Source organism: Sphaeramia orbicularis, chromosome 4, assembly GCF_902148855.1.
Source record: "Sphaeramia orbicularis chromosome 4, fSphaOr1.1, whole genome shotgun sequence".
Lineage (NCBI taxonomy): Eukaryota > Metazoa > Chordata > Actinopteri > Kurtiformes > Apogonidae > Sphaeramia > Sphaeramia orbicularis.
The window spans coordinates 31,032,467-31,051,813 of record NC_043960.1 but is presented as its reverse complement, the minus strand read 5'-3'; the positions used below and the strand labels follow the sequence as shown (position 1 = coordinate 31,051,813).

General features: G+C 35.6%; 1 protein-coding gene across 1 annotated transcript in view; it reads left to right on the top strand.

The window, feature by feature from the left end:
• Positions 1-640: 640 nt before the first annotated feature.
• nfic (nuclear factor I/C) overlaps positions 641-19,347 on the top strand; it is a 61,675-nt gene continuing 42,968 nt past the window's right edge. The window contains 4 exon segments of the mRNA XM_030132352.1: positions 641-678; positions 8,398-8,568; positions 11,448-11,624; positions 16,394-16,577. Of these exon segments, the coding sequence (XP_029988212.1) occupies positions 649-678; positions 8,398-8,568; positions 11,448-11,624; positions 16,394-16,577 (562 nt within the window). The 5' untranslated portion in view covers positions 641-648.

Sequence of the window (19,347 nt, the reverse complement as noted above, 5' to 3'; positions counted from 1 at the left end):
GATAAACCTGATCTGCAGTAACATGTTTGAGTGTAAATCCGTTGGTATTTGTTAGACAAGAAGGTTTTTTTTTTTGCATATTATCTCCATGAAGTGAGTAATTACTAGCATTAGAATATGTTGAAATGTAAGAAGACATCAGATTAGCAGCATTAAAAATGTTTTTGTTTCATTGTTTTCATATCACTTTCTGATATTGGGGTTTAAACACGTTTCTTTACTTCAAAAATTAAATACATGGATATTTTTGTAACTCCATAGGAAAAAAACAACTCGATTGCATTGTTTTTTTTCATGCCTAAGGAGGAATAAAAACACTGAAGAAAAAAATCTAGACTGAGGTGCATGAAAGGGTTAAATTATGAAAATATGTACATTTACAAGCTATCCAAACAAAAATGATGTGAATAACCTGGAGAAAAAAAAAAGGTTTCTTGAGAAAAATAAGTGCAATTTTAACAGTATTACACCTCAGCTTACCATTTATACATGCATGTTATGGATTGGATCCACAAAGGCACAAAATATTTAATAACAGGAAGAATAATGTTGAAATTTTACTTACAAAATTTCAGGTTTTTCACACTGTATTGTTCAAGGATAGTCTGTAAACCTGCTTTGACTGGACTCTCTTTTTTTTTTATCAATATGATGTTTTCTCCTCTCTCGTTGTCTCAGGTACAAGCTGCACTACTTCTCTTTGGTGTCACCTTTATACTCTATATCAGGGGTGTCAAACTCATTTTAGTTCAGGGGCCACATTCAGCCCAAATTGATCTCAAGTGGGCCAGACCAGTAAAACAACAGCATAATAACTTGTAAATAATGACGACTCCAAATTTTTCTCTTTGTTTCAGTACGATCAAAATTAAATTATGAAAATATGTACATTTACAAACTATCCAAACAAAACTGATGTGAATAACCTGGAAAAAATAGAGATTTCTTGAGAAAAATAAGTGCAATTTTAACAATATTACACCTCAACTTACCATTTATACATCCATATTATGGATTGGATCTACAAAGGCACAAAATATTTAATAACAGGAAGAATAATGTTAAAATTTTACTTACAAAATTTCAGGTTTTTCACATTTTATTGTTCAAGGATAGTCTGTAAATGTTAATATTTTCATAATTTAATGTAAGTTTTTACACTAAAACAAAGAGAGTTGTCATTATTTATAGGTGTAATGTATATTATGTTTTTCACAATAAACTAAGAAAATTTGGAGTCATTATTTATAGGTTATTATGCTATTATTTTATTTAAGATCACATTGTCCTGTATGTGGAACCAGAATTAAAACGAGTTCGACATCCTTGATTGTTAATATCCTAAGTGTAGTTTTTGCAAATTCATCCCGCGGACCAGACTGGAACCTTTGGCCCCCGGGCCGCATGTTTGACACCCCTGGTCTATATCCTATATGACAATGAAGCTGTAGTTAACTCATTATCCACAGCACTCCAGTGATTTAATAATGCACTGTGTTTCTGAGACTTAATGAGAAATGTGGCCTTGCAACAGCTCCAACAATCCAACAATAGAACAGCACAGACACTGATAGGAATCACAGATGAATACCTGTGGAAGGTGAATAGAGGTGAAGTGGACTGTACCAGGCATGTTGTAGTTATTGGCTTATGTTTGACAGCAGCACAATGCCTTATTTTATGCACAGTATGTCATTCAGTTTGTTTTCATACTGTAAATATGTAGCTTATATATATGTGTGTGTGCATACTCTGTTACTAGTCCTTATGTTGCAGGGTTAGATTAAGGTTATAGTGAGGAGAAGTTGGGAGTAAATGACAAAATAAATAAAGGCATACATTGATGTTAGGTTTGAAAATAGGATTGTTTAATTGGAATAAAAGCTTGAATTCAGAGGAAAGTGAAGTGGACTGTATCAGGCCTGGTTTACTTATTGGCTTATGTTTAAGAGCAGCACAGTGCCTTATTTTCTGCACAGTATGTCGTTTTGTTTTCATACTGTACCATGTGTGTATATATGTGTATATTCACAGTGTTCTTTACGTTATAGGGGTTAGATTTATTTTAAGGTGGGGTGAGGTTGGTGACTAATGCCACATAATAGTAAGTAAAGGTGCAGTTTAACAACGCTGCACACTTCGTACTTACTCCTAGTGCAGGTTTCTGTTGTGATAGTGATCCTTTACTATGTCTAGTGCACTGGCAATGACTGAGGAGGGATTATTTTATGTATAGTCTGTTGTTTGTTCTGTTTTATTTTTCTATGGCGCTAGCTACGATTGTTATACACCCATGCTTACTTCAGAACTGTGTAAAGACCATTCAGCACTGCACTTGTATTATACTGAAAAAACTTTAATAAAAAGATCTTGAGTAAGTAAAGGTAATAGTAAGTAAAGGCATACTCTAATATTCATCTTGAAAAAGAAAATTGTCCATCTGGGTGAAAAAAGCTTGAATTCAAATTGTAAGATTGTCAGTTTTTCAGTTTGGTTTTTGACTTCAGTTTAGGTTTACACAAGTAGTTTTATTTTTATTTTGAAGAACTGAGTAGGTTTTAGTGTTAGTATGAGTTTACAGGTCAGTCTTTATTTCTAGAAGTGGTATATAGCATGAGCTTAATGTATTTGAATAGAAATATGATTTATGACCCTATTATTGTACACCTTCAGTCATCTATATTTTAGATGGTTTTTTTTGTTAGGATAAAGTAGGAAAGCCAAGCAAATCTGATTTTACGTGGATATGACTTTTGCTCTGTTCATTGTGTTTTTCTATTACCATATTAATCCTACTTTGATTCTGTTTCCAGACTGGGCACTTGGTAAGTGACTAAATGCCATCATTTCATTTTAATGATTTTTTTCCTGTTTTAGTCAAGGTAATTTATTTGTACATGTGAAAAAATATTCTGAAATTTTGCATATAAAAATAAACTAGTTGGGTAAACTGAACTAACAGAGGGAAATATCGTGAAATGAAATGGTCGTGATTATGAAAACTTATCCTGAATGCAGCCAAAGTGTATGTAAACTTATGAACTCAGCTATGGGAGTTGTATTTTTCCGCTGTACAAGTACCTTGCTCCTGAGTACTAGGCTGCATGTCTGACCATAAGGTAACTTTAAACTTATTCCAACACTCTAGACTTGGTCTTATGATATGTAATGCTACATGTTTTATGTGCAGGTCTATTAGCAGATGGGTGGTTAATCCCCAAATTTGCCAGGAAGTGAACAGTTGTTGTCTTATGTGAGATCTATGAGCAGTGCAGGGAGTTCAATGTGAGGATCAGTTTTTCCATCTAGTTGTTGATAGTCAGTGTCATTAAAAACCCATAACTCATAAGCTGGAAACATGTACTGTACATATGTGCTGTGTGTAACAATTTAATCTGAGGCCTAAAAATAGAATCTAAACAATGAGACTTTAAACTCTGCTACCATTACAGCTTACATTAGTGGTACTGCTGAATTAACACTACAGCATGTCCATTCAGAACTACTATTTGCTTGGTTTTTTCAATTCGCATTTCTTTTGCTGCAGTGTTCATCTGTATTAGTGTGTAGCAATACTCGTGCTAAAGCAGCCTTATCAATTTGGCAAAGCAGGAAACAGCCACAGATCCAAAATATCAGTTTTAGTGCAAGTTGAAGCTGCAGTACTGACACATTTTATGGCCCTTTGTCAAAACCTTGGTTTAGGACCCTATGTTTATAATGTGCTCACACTGTGCATTGATAGTGTATATTACAGTGTATATTATAATATATAACTATGTGTATAATAGAACAACCATTAACTTAGTGGAAAAGCTGCCGTTTACCGTATGATTTGTTGTGTGGAATGGATTTACTTGGAGCCTGGAAGCAGAGTTTAGACAAAGCACAGAGAGCAGGAGGTGGAGAGAGGCTGCCCCAGCAGAGGTTTTTTTTCAGTCCAGGGAAATGGATTAATCCAGCCATGACCACTGGTACTGCAGATAAGATTAAATATATATATACTGTATTTAGGAATATACTGGGAGAAGTTGTATTATATACCTGTGTCCCCTAAACATAGAGTCAACACCCATTTATGTTGTGGCATCAAATTGCAAAGTAAAATTTGTAAATGGTGAAATGAACATGTCAAATGTCAAAATATAAGAGAAAAAGAAAGTCAGTCATGTTGGTTTGGGTACATTTGACATAACTAGTTAACATTACATGTCAGTGTTAGAGGCGATTACTGATGTTATCTAATTGTCTATTTTATCTGTCTGTTATGGAGATGGTATCAGCTGACATTAAACAGGCAGATTTATGTGACCAGTAGAGGCAGTAGTGAGTCACTCTTACAAGTACGCATGGTCACGGGATCTTTGATCAAAGTGTCAGAAAGTGACAAGATAGAATGAGAACCACAACAACTTCTAGAGTTAAAGAAAGTGACAAAGTGATTAAAGCTAGAATCACTATTGTTTTCACCACTGGACACAGCTCTAAATGAAAAGAATGAAGTTTGATGCTGAAATTGCAGCTTTTCTTCTACATGGATGACTTTGATTATGAGGCTTATGAGGTTTAAATCCCTGAGACCCAGGAAATGTCAGCAAAGTACAAGCTTTTTTTGTTTTTTATTAAATAAGTGCCTATATTGGAAACATCATGATGCAACAGTTTTTTCAGATGTAGTTTTTAAAAAATTTTATGGAATGTCCTTTGTGGTGGACAATTTCCTTTTCTTTTTTTTGTATAAAGTTGTGAAACTCTTGTCCACAAATGTGGGCAGAAAACCCATAGCTGGGTCTTAGGAGGATAAAGTTATTATTTATGGGATGTTATTAGCTTTGCTATGTTGGCCATATGTTGAGCTACAGTTCAGACTGAACTGTGACACTTCTGATCTTGTTTTGATGTTCAGCTATTGGCAACATAAAGTGTACAGAAAACAGGTGATTTGTGGTTTTACTGTGGTTGTTTTCTGTCTAAACCAGAGCTAAGCTAACAGAGCTATTATGTAAACTATCAGTAGACATGCAGATTATAAGACTGTTATTTTGACCATCTGTCAAAGAAACTGATTGAGTTTTTGTTTGAAGGAGAAAACTTGATGACACCAAAATACAGAGGTGTGTAAACATTATCCTATGTCCTTTAGCTTTATATTTTATTTAGTGGGTGATATAGTTGGTGGATACATGGCGTTGGTTCATTGGTGTTTTTTTGTCATCATAAGTGGGTTCTGGTATGCAACTTTCCCTTGATGTAGAGATTGAAATATTAGTATTACTAATACTGTTGTTGTAGAATTTGATAAATATGGTATCCCAATAATACCTGAAAGCTGAAGAAAAAAGGTCCATTAGCTAAACTATGGAATATTAAATGGCCAAGCATTTTAATACTCTTGGTGTGCTGACAGGTGTACTACTGTGCACTTCATGGAAAATAATGTATATGAACTGTAATGTTTTAAATAACATTTCTGGCTATTTTATTATAGATTTTAACAGCATACGTTTTTCATACAATGACTCAAATTGAGAGTTTGAGGTGCAGTGAATGCATCCTTGTTCTTGTCTGTCAAAATTTGACTCAGACTGCAACAAGATAGAAGCAGCTCATCTTTAAATATATAGTAGAGACTCTTGTCATAGTTTTTACTGTCTCACTAGTTTAGTATATGTTACCTGCCAGTGTGCTGAACAAGCCTCTGAAATGCAAGTGTCCACACCAGAAAACCTACTCATTTATTGTGCATTGTGGGTGTCTTTATTTCTTCTGTGTGGCAGGATGTCAGTCAGTCCATATCAAGTAAAAACATCCAAAATGTGTCATTGTTATTGACATAAATTATATAAATATTGCCCAACCATACCCAGATATATTAGACCTGCAGAACATCATTAGTTTGTTGACTCTAAAATGCAGAACTCAGATCTCATTACCAGCAGTTGGGTCTGTTCCATATTCATCCACCTGTGGAATCCATCTAAAATGGATATAATGCAAACTGCATGATACCAAACATGCAAAAAGAGAAAGAAACTGTTCAACAAAACAGTCTATCACAAGTGCATCTGATTGTTGATCAGACTTTAATGCCACCATTAAAACAGAGTAAGTAAATACAGAAGAAGATATTTACATGACTGCATGGAGCTACCCAGGTGTATTTGCTGGACCACTTTGTCTGCACCAAGAGATATGAGTAAAGTCTTGTACCTGTTGATTTAAGATCTCCTCTCAGGTCCTGAAAAGGGGTGATTTCGCTAAGTTAGGCGAGGGCTGAAGGCCTGAGTTCAGAGCACCATCTGTCATCATTGTCAACTGCCGCAAGTGTGATTACTCTGTAGCTGATTGATTCTACTATATAAATTAATTGCTTGGTTCATGATAGATTGGCTAAATTTATGTTTCAGTGGCTATACTTTGAGTATATTGGTTTTGCTGCCGCACTGACCAGGGGACGTTTTGTTAAACCAATAAAAGAGAGGAGTAATGATTCATATTTTATATACTGGACATTATTGAGTATCTGTGTTGCAAGTTTTAAAGCAGTACTGCAAACTTAAGCATGTTTTTGAGCTTTAAAGTAAATAGGATGAACATAATCTGATCAAACACATCAGTGCTGGAATATTTTATTGTTGGAAATGGCTCAAAATGGCTCAAAAAGACTAAGGGCATGCAAAATACTAATAATTCAAGTGAAATATAATAAGGTAAGGCACATTATAGGTCATAAATGGGTGAATTGATGATGCTCAGGACCATCCACTATTGTCCACTTCAGGGGAAGAGGAAACTTTTTGCCTTTTCACCTTAGGATACTGTTTCATTCTCCATTTTTCTCTGGCCTGGATATGTCACTGACCAACTCCTGTCTCAAACATTTGTAGGTAGCCCATGTGTCCGATGACTGACTCCTGGTTGATGACCTTTGACAGGGTCCACAATTAAAGACCTACTGTTTGCCTAGTTGGTCTCTGTCCTTTGCTGTTTGTTTGTTGACTGGCAGTTGGAAAAAGTTGGTTAGCTTGTTACTATAGCATTAACTTTAACAGGAGCAGCTGCACTTAGGAGAGAAAATTGTCCTCATTAAATCCCCAGCAAAACTCCAAGAAACAGTACTCAAACCCACTGCTGCCATTGTCATTTATTTATCCACCCAACCCCAAATTTACCCACATCTGGTACTTAGTGGATGTTAATTTTGTTCCTTGACCTTTGACCCCATCACCATGGATGTGATTTGGTTTGGTCTGATGTTGATATTTTCTAATATGTCTTTGTTTCTAGTTTGTGTGGAGAGAAAACCAGTATGCAGAGGAAAAGGTACATTTTAAGATCTAGCTCTGGTGTTTTGTAGTAAATTATCTACACACATGAGAAGATACTGATAGAAGCCTCAACTGAACACTTTCCTATAGCTGTCTAAAGTAGTGCTGATACAACATGTACTGTATTTCATGCTGTCTCTGCTTTAATTCAGAAGTGCTCCATTGGTGATGCACAGGATGACTTGTATTATAAAGCAACCACAAAAAAACTAATGTAAGTCACAAAGAAGTTACAGAGGTTAAAGATGATAGCCACTGATCATTAAAAAAGGCACAAGTGTTTGTTAAATGAACAATGAGTTAAATAAGGAGGGGGAGTGGCCGATGGTGAGCAGGGCACTTGATATGTTTTGCTCATATCATTGTGTTGTTTTTATTTCTGCATCTGATATAGTACAATATAATAATAGCAGGTGAGACACATGCTTAACTTAAACATTTATTCATTATGCCTGTGTTGTCTTTTTGCTTTAGTGAATCTGTTCTGTGTTCTGTGTCAGATCTATCACATTCAAAACAAGATTATATATCAGTTGTTTGGCACCTTGCCTTCAAAATAATCTGCATTTGATGAATTAATTTCAATCAACTATTAATTTAGACAAAATAGATGCTAATAGTTAGCGATAGAGAGATTACTTAATTCATTTGGACATTTTTTTATATTAGCTTTAACACTGTATTTATGCAGAACAGAAAGCAAATTTTACATAAATCCCTAAAAATGAAAACATTGTACACTGTATCTATCAGCGCCTCAGATGGACAGAAGCATCCATTTCAGCCAGCCAAACTTGTAACATGTTTAATTGTACCTACTCACCAGTGACTTAAGGACATTTTGATCATGTTCTGAAGCTTTGTTGTGCAGAATATACAGTATCTCCACATAAATAAGGACAAAGATATGTTTTCCAGCTGCAAGTACAGGTGGATTTAATCAGATGTGTCCACAACTAGGAAAATTTCAAATTATTATTATTATTATTTTGCTGCTACTGTTAAATATGTGTCTGTATGTATTAACTGAATGATATATTTTTCTCTTTGTGTTTTTTCTGTATTGCAGGATGAGTTCCATCCATTCATTGAGGCTCTGCTGCCCCAGGTCCGTGCCTTCGCCTACACATGGTTCAACCTCCAGGCCAGGAAAAGGAAGTACTTCAAAAAGCATGAGAAAAGGATGACGAAAGAAGAAGAAAGAGCTGTCAAAGATGAACTGCTTGGGGAGAAGGCAGAGGTGGGAGATATAAGTAGAATTGGAATATACTTTATAGCATTAAAGACATAAAAACTCATGTTAATTGTAAACATATACTGTACATGTGTTTGCAAATGAAGGGTGTGGGCCAGTACAGTACTATCCTATACAGTACACGATTAGGTCTGCACAGTTTGACACTGTCGGGATGTTTTGACTCTCATCTGTTCTTCTGTATTTACCTAAAACTTCATTAGGAAGCTGGAGATGAACAGACTTTTAATCACGTGGTTGCTTAGACAATAACCTCCATCGTTAGTGTCATTGTTCATAAACTCGCATATGTACAATGAGGGTTACTGGAGATGTTGAGGTAGACCTGCCAGATGAAGGATCTGGATCAGATACAGGGTTTGTTGAAGCGCTGTTGATGATATCCTCATTTGGCAGTGTCATGTTAACATCTGGCACACAGTGTGAATATGCTGATATTTGATACATGTAAAATTTGAAGGATTTAAGCTCTGAAACTCAAAACCAGTTGTTGATGGTGGTATCATTAAGCTATGAAACATTTTGATTACATTTGCTACATTATAGTATGCTATCTGGAAACATTTGCTGTTTAATTTTGTCTAAAATTGATTCCAGTGTTTTGGTGATTCACAAAATTCTTTAGTTTGCTCAAACATTTGATGACTGGTGGACAAAACACATCATCAGCTCCACAACACTGTTTTTCCAACAATTTCCCCCTTGCATAGACACAACTGTCTTGGATTTGTTTCTGTTCATGCAGGTTTACACACTGACTCCTAAAATGTCGCCTATATCTAGTTCTTTCGTCATCAGTTATCTATATCATGTGTGTCATAATACTGGAAGGTCTCAGAGGTGTGTGTGTGTGTATCTGCACAGTTTTGAGAAATTGAGACATTTTTACCTGGCCAATTTGCTACCTACAGTTGAGGAATAGCCCCATCTCCAAATTAAATATCTGGTTGATAGGACCAGTATTTTGGGAGACATTAGTCATTTTGGAATACAAAAACCTTACAATCACATTGCTCATTTGATGGGAAGTGCAGTACCATGCTGCATGAAATTAAGTTAAAAATGGGAGGGACACTTTTACTAACTTCAGTCCCTAGATATCAGTATTAATATGACCCATGGTTTCCCATGGGTCACCGTGCTAGTTTAAGCATATTTGCAGTTGTAGTGACATGTCCAGATGCAGGCAATTAAAGCTCGTCTCCGTTAGCTTGTCTTCAATATTCTCTTATTGTTGTTGTTGCTGATGTGATTACTGACCCCTGACCTTGGTCATGTCATCATACTGTCTGTAATGACTGATGCTTTATTCCCTGTTCCAGCATGTGCGTTTAGTGTGTTTATTAAACCTGAAATGAGTGAAACCCAGGGTTTTCATTTTCACTAAGTGGGTTAATTTCTTGGGGCAGATTTCTCTTTGAATCTAACCTGCTCTGTGGCAGGTTTTCTTCAACAGACCTTGAGTTTCTGTGAGTCTCCTCCCACCTGCTTTCTAAAGGAGCTTTGGTCACTAGGTTTAAAAGTGGGCTGATGGAAAATGGTAAATGGTGTCATGATCAGAATGCGCAAGCAGTTACGCAAATTACTGACCGTGTGTCATCAGAATTACATATTAAGTCTTATTATATGTTCCAGTTATTCATTTGATCTAGTACATTACACTTGATAGATTTACAGTCAGTGCTGAATTCATTTGGGCAGACATCAGCTGATCAGGACAGGGGACCTGCATGGAAACCTTTGATGAATACAGTGTCACTGTTAAATCTGTTTAAATAATACAATAAAAGAACACTATGTTTTCAGCTGACATAGACATCTGATTAATTATTCACCTCCATCATGATGTGGAGAGTTGCAGTCACAGAAAATCAACTTGTGTTGGTTCTTGTCAGATTATAAAATGAATAGTAACACATTATGGGAATATGTGGAAAGAATGAATTAATGACCAGTGTTCAATAACTTATACTGATATATAAAATGCAGATTTTTTTAAAAGCTAGACTAAGCTTTATTTTTTTAAAAGCTGCTCAGTTTTTATAAATTTTTTTAGACATGTAGACATGGCAGCTTTGCCTTTTGTGTATCCTTTGCCATGGTGGGCTGGTCTCTTAGTTTCTTTGATAAATGTTTTTGTCATTCACCACGCACATGCTGAATTCAGGGTTAACATACTCTGGGTTGACTGAACTGACTCTGATTTACTGAAAACTCTTGAGTTTCACTTCTTAGGGTTAAGTAACTCTGAGTTCAGGGTTCAGTGGAATGGTGTGGAGTTAAATGTTTTCCCTATGTGCTTGTATGGGTTCTCTGTGGGTACTTCGACTTCCTCCCACTGTCCAGAGACATGCACATGAGGTCAACTGGTCAATCTAAATCACCTGTGGGTGTGAATGTGAGAGTGAATGGTGGTTTATCTGTATATGTCAGCCCTGTGTTGACCTGGTAACACATCCAGGGTGGATTCTGCACCTCTGCGACCCTCTGGAGAATTAAGTTGTTTGGACAACTATTGAATGAGTTCAGGGTTAGATGACTCAGAGTTAGTTAAACCTGCTTTGCTCTCTCTATGAGTGGACCTACCAGCAGGATCTGTGGCGTTGCTAATATTTATTAATGTGTAACTTTTCTAACTGCATGGGGAAAACTTGAAGGCAGCATATATTGTAAATGGACCTTTAGTGAAGCAGAAAACATTGTTGACAAGATTTTTTTTTCATCCTGTATATTTTACTTATTGTCAACCTTTTTGTGGAAAATCTGTTAAGCAGAAATTGTTATTCAGCACAAGATATTTTTGCCATCTATTATAACTTTTTTAAACATTCTCTGTGCTTTTTCCTCTTTTTTTTTCTTCTAAGGTAAAACAGAAGTGGGCCAGCCGTCTTTTAGCCAAGCTAAGAAAGGACATTCGACCTGAATGCAGAGAAGACTTTGTTTTGTCAATCACTGGGAAGAAAGCAGCATGTTGTGTCCTGTCAAACCCTGACCAGAAAGGCAAAATGAGACGCATAGACTGTCTCAGACAAGCTGACAAGGTAAATGAAACTCAAAATGAGCTGAAAGTACATTTCATTTACTCTTCTATTATTTATTATTATTTATCATTTTATTCCTAATATTATTATTATTATTATTATTATTATTATTATTATTATTATGACGTGTGTTGCTGACCTCTTGGCCAGGGCCCTTTCTTGATCACAATGGGTCTTTACCATATTAATATACTGTACTTTCCAGACTATAAGCCGCACTTGACTATAAGCTGCCCGTCTCCAACGTCTCACCATCGGTTCATTGATGCCAAGCTTACATGCAGCAGCTCTATTTCCTTCTTCGTCAGCCGGATTGATCATTAGCCCAGAAAACATAAATTAGCCGCATTATTTTAGAGCTGCGGGTTCACAGTGTGTGGAAAAAAAGTAGCGGCTTATAGACCGGAAATTATGGTAGGTTTAATAAATAGCAAAAATTCTATTCTGCCACTGTATTAATCAGATCTTAATGCATCTTGATGAATTCAGGTTGATTTATTTTGATTCCACCAGTACAACAGTGGTGTAACACTAACCTTGGGCTGCTCAGTTTTTTCACTTTCACTCATGCTGTTCTTTGGATATGTACAGTTATTGATCACATTGCTCCACAGTAAAAGCCTTCCAGACGTACAGAAGCATGGCCTCTCCATTTCTAGTCATCTGCCACTGTAATACATTCTCAGGAAATGTTGAACTCACCTGACAGTAGTGTAACCATAGTCGTCAAAGTAGAAGTAAAAGCATCTGTGTGCATTTGTGTCACCAGATGATTTTGAAAGGCAGAGTGGGGAGAAAGCAGCACTTGAATGTTGTACTGATAAAATTTCCGTCTGTCACAAAGTTTTTTACCACACATTTTTCAGTGAACTGCAGTTTTTGTTTCCACTGGGTAATATAATAGCTGCTCTGGTTGAAAAGTAGAAGCGTAAAGAAGCTATGAGTACACGAAACATTACTAGTGGGTGTGGCCTCTTCAGTGTTGATGTTCTTTAATTATCAGGACAATTGACATCAGCAGTGAAAAGTTCTTTTACTACTTATTTGACATACTTGGGCCTTTATATTTGTGCTATTTTATCCCTCTACTCCACTGTATATCAGATGGAAATCTTGTACTTTTTCCCCACTGGATTTATCTGACACTGCAATAGTTATTTTCTTAAACATATATACTTATGTTTGTTGCTGGGAAAATGAAGTTAAATGCTAAGCATTTTTTCATCAGAAAAGCAATCTATATTTAACTTTGTCTTAATAAGATCTGATTATGAGATAGATTTAATCATCTAAATCTCAGTCTAAAATAAACATTTGCATAATATCCCAGCATTTTCCCTTTTCATTGACATTCATTTTTGAAATAAATGCATCAATCAATCTTTCAGTTGTAAAAGTGTGTTCGCTTGCTCAGCATCTCAACTGAATAAATCCATTTTAATTCTTAATATTAATTATTCCCTCTTAATATTAATTTTAAGTGGATCATAAATAATGGTGTTTTTATTTCCTGTGATTAGCATAGCTTGCTTATTCTTTTTTTGGTGTAAGGGCTGTTGTGTTTTTGTGGGAAGACTTTAATTTTAGTTTTGAGAAATCTCTGCAGATAAAATATGGTTATCCCACTCACTGACGTTTTGGTCATTACCTATCACTTTGGTTTTATTTAAGAATATTAGGCTTCTCTCTTGTAGTGATGTTTCTTACATGACTACTTTTACTTTTTCTATTTCAAAGTACATCTTGCCAATAATAATTTTGTACTTTAATAACATTTTGGGACTTACTTGTGGCGTATTTGTACATTATGGTATCATTCATTCATTTTCTGTAGCTGCTTATTCCTCTGGAGGCTCACAGGACACTGTAGTGTTCTACTTTTATTCTACTAGGATCTCAGTAGTTCTTCCATCTGTGGTTGACGTCATAAATGCACCTTCAGACTGCTGGGTTGTAAACTGTTATAAGTGAAATGAAAAGAACAGAAAGTAAGTAAATCCCTTTTCTGAAGGAGAGAGAGATGAAGTTAAATCACCAGCACCCCTTTGTGAGAAAAGCGTTTCATTTTGCAAAATATTACATACAGTAAAATCTGCTTAGTAGCGCTGAAGTTATACAGAACCACTATACAGGCAAAATGTCCCCTTTGTTCGTTATTACAGTACACTATTATGTTATTGTTATTAGTTACAGAAGTGGTATCAGTATTATTTCTTTTCATTTTCTATACTGATGAAGGCCATACAGATCCACAGAATCAACACATTCTACAGAATTCTGACGATGTGGCTCTAAATCTCTGTTATGTAACTCAAACAACCTTGAGCTTCGCCAACACAGTGTGAACAAAGTGGCCAAGTGGAGTGATAATAATTCTCTTGAGATTAAGACAAAGAAAACAGAAGATATTGTATTTGGTTCAGAGTCTGACTCTCATGAAGCTCCTATTGTTATTCACAATGAACAAATCAAACCTATATTGTGTATTGACCATCTGTTATTCTGGAAAAATCACACTGAATCTGTGTGCAAAAAGAGAAAACAAATGCATTTTTTCTCCTCTGCCTTATGTCTTTTGGGATGAGCAAATTCATTTTATGTTTGTTTTGTAATTTTTGCTGTTTTACAGTGTTAACAGTGTTGAAAGTGTTTACCCACTACCTCAGACTGTAGGCCAACCCCAAAGATCTCCAACCAAAACCATGTCAGAAACAGTGAATGTGACTCATTGTTAATGGACCATTGACACGTGCAAATCCCCCAAATTAAGTGTAGAGCTTATTCCCAGATCAAATCTATTTGCAGTGTAACTGTGATAAATTTATGTAAAGTATATTTGATTTCTGTTTAATTTCCTTTTTCTTACAATTTACTGAGCCTGTCTATCTTGAGAAAAATAAGCGAACCATGTGCACTTTAGCTCTTTTGGTTTACACAATGGACTGTCAGATTCATGACTTCTGCCTGAAGAGTTGAAGTCTTTGCCCAAAGATTTGTAACTTTGGTACCGTTAAGATGATATTTACAGAGCTTTGCTTTTTGCTTTGTGTTTTGATCTTGGAAGTTTGACTTTAAGTTACAGATCTGTAGGCATGAAGTCTAACCCTCAAAGCCCTAAACAGCCATTAGTAACCAAAAGCATCTACTGATTTCATGATCACCATTGAACCACTGATTCACCAGTAAAACCTGTGTAGTTTGACAAATGACAGTGGTTGTAGGCACTAATTTTTATATTCAGTTAATGATATATTTCACTGAAAAAGACCACTTTTTCTCCTGTTTTGTCTGTTTTGATATAATAACCTTTGAATTTACTCTAAGCTTTAAGGAACATCTGCATGATCACTCAGTAATGAATATAGGAAAATAAATAATTTAGAGGATAATATTATAATGATTGGTGATAAATCATGTAGGAAAGGTTAAATATAGAGAAACATATATTTGGAAGTTGTCATTAAAATAGTTGTAAGTTTTTAAGGGTCAAATCAAAAGTACAGATTTGTGACTAAGAGTAAGCTCTTTTTAGCCACCTTGTATATCATTATGTGAAGTAATTTATTCTGCAGATTAAATTACATATTTGTCAGTTTAAGAGTGTACCAAATTGCTGATTTTGCCATTCATGAAGTTGACCCTGTCATGGATGTTTTGATGGCCTCCTTCTCTTGCAAGGAAACCATTATAGATATTATATTAAGAACTGAGCAACCATCAAAAGAACATTTAGAATGAACTCCAGATTTTTTATCTGCTTCATTTGTCATATTATGAACCGGAATCAGGACATATCTGGATTTGAAGCTACTTGTCAGATAGTTGTCCAATTATTTTGAGTCTCTGAACATGGAAGAACTATGATTAAAATGGTTATAATTCCTGAACAGTTAATGTAGTATTTTTGTGAAACATCTTGAATTAAAGCTAAAAGTGCACTATTCAATCACATCTACTATAGTGACGTACAAAGGCAAAATTACAAGGTTTGTGTCATTGTCCACATACAGTAGATATGAATCTGATTGTATTTTATTCACTCATCTCGCTGTAAAATAATGAGTGACTATAGTAGGGCTGCATGATTTTGAAAAAAACTGACACTGCTATTTTTTTTAACCCTGCAATATATATTGTGATATGAAAAAATACTCAGGAGGATATAATAGCTGTGTGGTGCTGACATAAATGGTCAAACTAATTTGTTGTGTTACCTCCCATTGTGGCAACAGGTGCAAGGCACTATCGACACAGAACATGAGTTTCAGTATCATCCTTCTTGTAGCCGAAATAATTCCAGATAACTGACATTGCTTTTCTTTCTGGCCTTAATAAGTCTTCATTTACAGTGATTTTCTCTTGTTCGTTGCTCATTCTTGAATATTGTTACCAGTGACTCGCTCCAAATTCATTAAGAACAATTGTGATTGGTGGATCGCTGCTTGCAGTGTGTGTCACGTACCCTTGAAATTAGATGAGAACACGTTGAGTTCATTTGCCTCCTACATTGCAGGACCTGCGATGTGACTATTGCACGCACATACTTTGCGATGTCGATGCTCAAATGATATATAGTGCAACTCTAGACTATAGCTACCGAATGAAAGTACTTGCGCAAAGTATTTTCCTTTGAAATGTTGTGAAAGATGAAAATATATCCTTCTCAGTGAAACAGCATCATACACTCTCAGACTGATGACACTGACACAGTTCTGCATCAGTTTGGTGACTTGTTAACCATTACTAAACATGTGTCCTGTGTTTTCAAGGTGTGGAGGTTGGACCTGGTTATGGTGATCCTGTTTAAAGGAATCCCCTTGGAAAGCACAGACGGAGAGCGGCTGGTGAAGGGAGGCCAGTGCTCTAATCCAGTCCTTTGTGTGCAGCCTCGACACATCTCTGTCTCTGTCAAAGAGCTGGACCTCTACCTCGCTTACTATGTGCAAGAGAGAGGTACGTCTCAACACCCACTTTGTGTTTTCCCTCATGTCATCATTAAAGGCTTTCACACCACAGAATCTGGACCAAGGTTTATGTTTTTGTTATACTGTATTCATTTGATCCAATTAGTTCTGGTTTCACATTGCGATTTTGCGAGCGCACAAACTGCCTCTGGTTACAGGCAGATTGAGCTTTGTGTGCTGTGTGTATTCATCCAATTGAGCAGTTAAAAGATATATCCACACACCAAATAGTTTCCATTTAAGGCTGTTATTTACTGTGTACAGTTCCAAGCACAAGGCTCTTCCTTAGACTTCTGATAAGTGAAGAGCTGCCATCTTAAATGTACAATGTGTAACATTCACAAACTCCTTTTCATTAAGTCTTACATGAACTGTTTTCAGCATCTCATCACTTGCAGTTGTGTCTGTGTGTAGTTATATATTTTTTGAACTTTTACTTTTTGTAGGTAGTAGTTACTGTTGCTGTTGTAGAGGAGCTGCAGAAGATGCTGTCATGGGTGTCTGAATCTGAGACAGTCAGGGAAGGTGCTAAATTTAAGGTACATTATGATCCATTAATGAATCAAAAATAAAGAAGCAACCAATGGGCCTAATGCAAGAAACCATATGCAAACAATTTTGTCTTATTTTTATTTGTATTTTACATATTCTCTTATTGACTCGTCCAGGGTGTACCTGCCTTCGCCCATAGGTAGCTAGGGCAGGCTCCAGCACCCCCCTGCCTGTGACCTTAGTGAGGATAAAGCGGGTTCAGAAGATGAATGAATGAATGAATGAATTAATTAATATTCTCTTATTTTGGAAGTACCCGTAGATTTGTAGGATTCACCAGTGTTCTCTTATTTTTGCTCTTACTCCAGGGAAGAAAAAATTATACGAGTGGTCAAGTGCACTCTTGCCAAGATAAAAGAAAAAACATCACAGCCCAGGAAGTGTTTGTTCAGTGCACAGAAACACATAATACATTCTAATTCTGATTATTTTATGTTTAGAGGAAATTGTATTATTAATTATTAAATTTGTGGCTGAGAAATATCTTATTTGTCAATTGAATTGTAGTTGCTGTCAAGTGGAGCATCTGAGTGGACATCTTCATATAAAAACGAAAATACATAATTAAACAGAAGGACATCTTTGGGTTACAATGTAACTTAATATTTTTCACCTTAGGTTGTTATCCCTCTGATTTGTTTGGTGCATCGTGAGTTGATCTGTCTTATTTTTTCTCTTAATGAAATAAATGTAAGAGAAATTTAAGAAAATGTTGCTGAATGAATTCCGGCACTTGTAAATTTCTTCAGATTGTCACACATTGCATATTTTAATATCGATAGTCAATTATGAAAAACCACATAACATATTACCTGTTGCTGATTGACTTATCTTATCTCTTCAGTAGTAACAAAATTAGGGCTGTCAAAATTAAGGCATTAACATGGATTAATCTATCATCATGATTAATCTGATAAAAAAAATTTAATACAATTAACTCATCTTGCAGTGCAGAATGACTCTTAACATCTCTGCCAACGCATTTGGGGCAGTTTGTCCAAGTAGAGTTGGCGTTGTGCATACACAAATGGGCACTCAATCCGGTAGTGACAGGCAGCAGAAACAACCCATAAAGATGGAAGACACTGAACAGCACATTGGCCCTCTGGATGGAAATATGAGGACAAAAAAACAAGACAGAACAGTTGTTTCAAGTTGTTTTGCTGAAACCGTTGAAGGTGTTTAATAAACGTGTTAAGTGTATATATATGTATATATATTCCCTTTTTTCTTGAGTCTGTTTGCTCATGCAAAATGAAACACAATTAATATAGATTAAAAATGAATGATATTTAATTGTGATTAATTGAAATGAATCCACAGCAATCTTGTGATTAATTTGATGAAAAATTTTTATCGTTTGACAGCACTAAATGAAATATATGTTTGTAATTATATACAAAAAACCAAATAGTATTTCCTCAAATAAAACATGTGAGTCAATTACAACTGGGTGTCTAATAATAGCTGCTGTCAAGCTCAACACAAACAAGATAGTTCTCAATTACAGACCAGTAAAAAAAATAATATGGATAAAGTTCTGGTGCCTGTCATGCAATGTACTGCCAAGATTAATTTAATACATTCAGCAATATAATTCAGCTGTTTCAGCACTTAGGATCTCAGTCACTGCAGGTGTGTGTCTTTTCAGCAAAAGAGTCATTAAAAAAGTCATTTATAGAACTGTGCAATTGTGAAAGGAAGGCAAGATTTACACAATAAAAGCTGAGTTAAGCTATAAATGATTTCTATCTATTGAAACACTAGAGGGAAAGTAGTGTTATGTTTATAGAGAAGCACAGTGCAGTACCTTGAATATTGCAAACATGAGCAGATCAGAAGAAGGTTTTGTACTAAATAGAACCACCACAAGGCCTGTCTCTCTGGTACCTTCTGCAGCAGAGGTAAATAAAGACCCTGGTCCTTTTCGAGGAAATACAATAGATAAATGCATATATTTGCAAGGTATATAAAGAACAGTATCTAGACTTTGTGAAGTACAGTGAGATAATTGTGTATGATTGGTGCTATATAAATAAAGGGAATTGAATTGAATATAAGAAAAATCATCATATGTTGTAAAAGACATGTATGCACCATACTGGACTAAATTGCTCATATTTGGTTTATAGTAGTGGTGTCTATTTGCGATTGTAGGGGTAGATGAAGTAACGCCATAGATTGAATGTTAAAAACAACAAAACTGC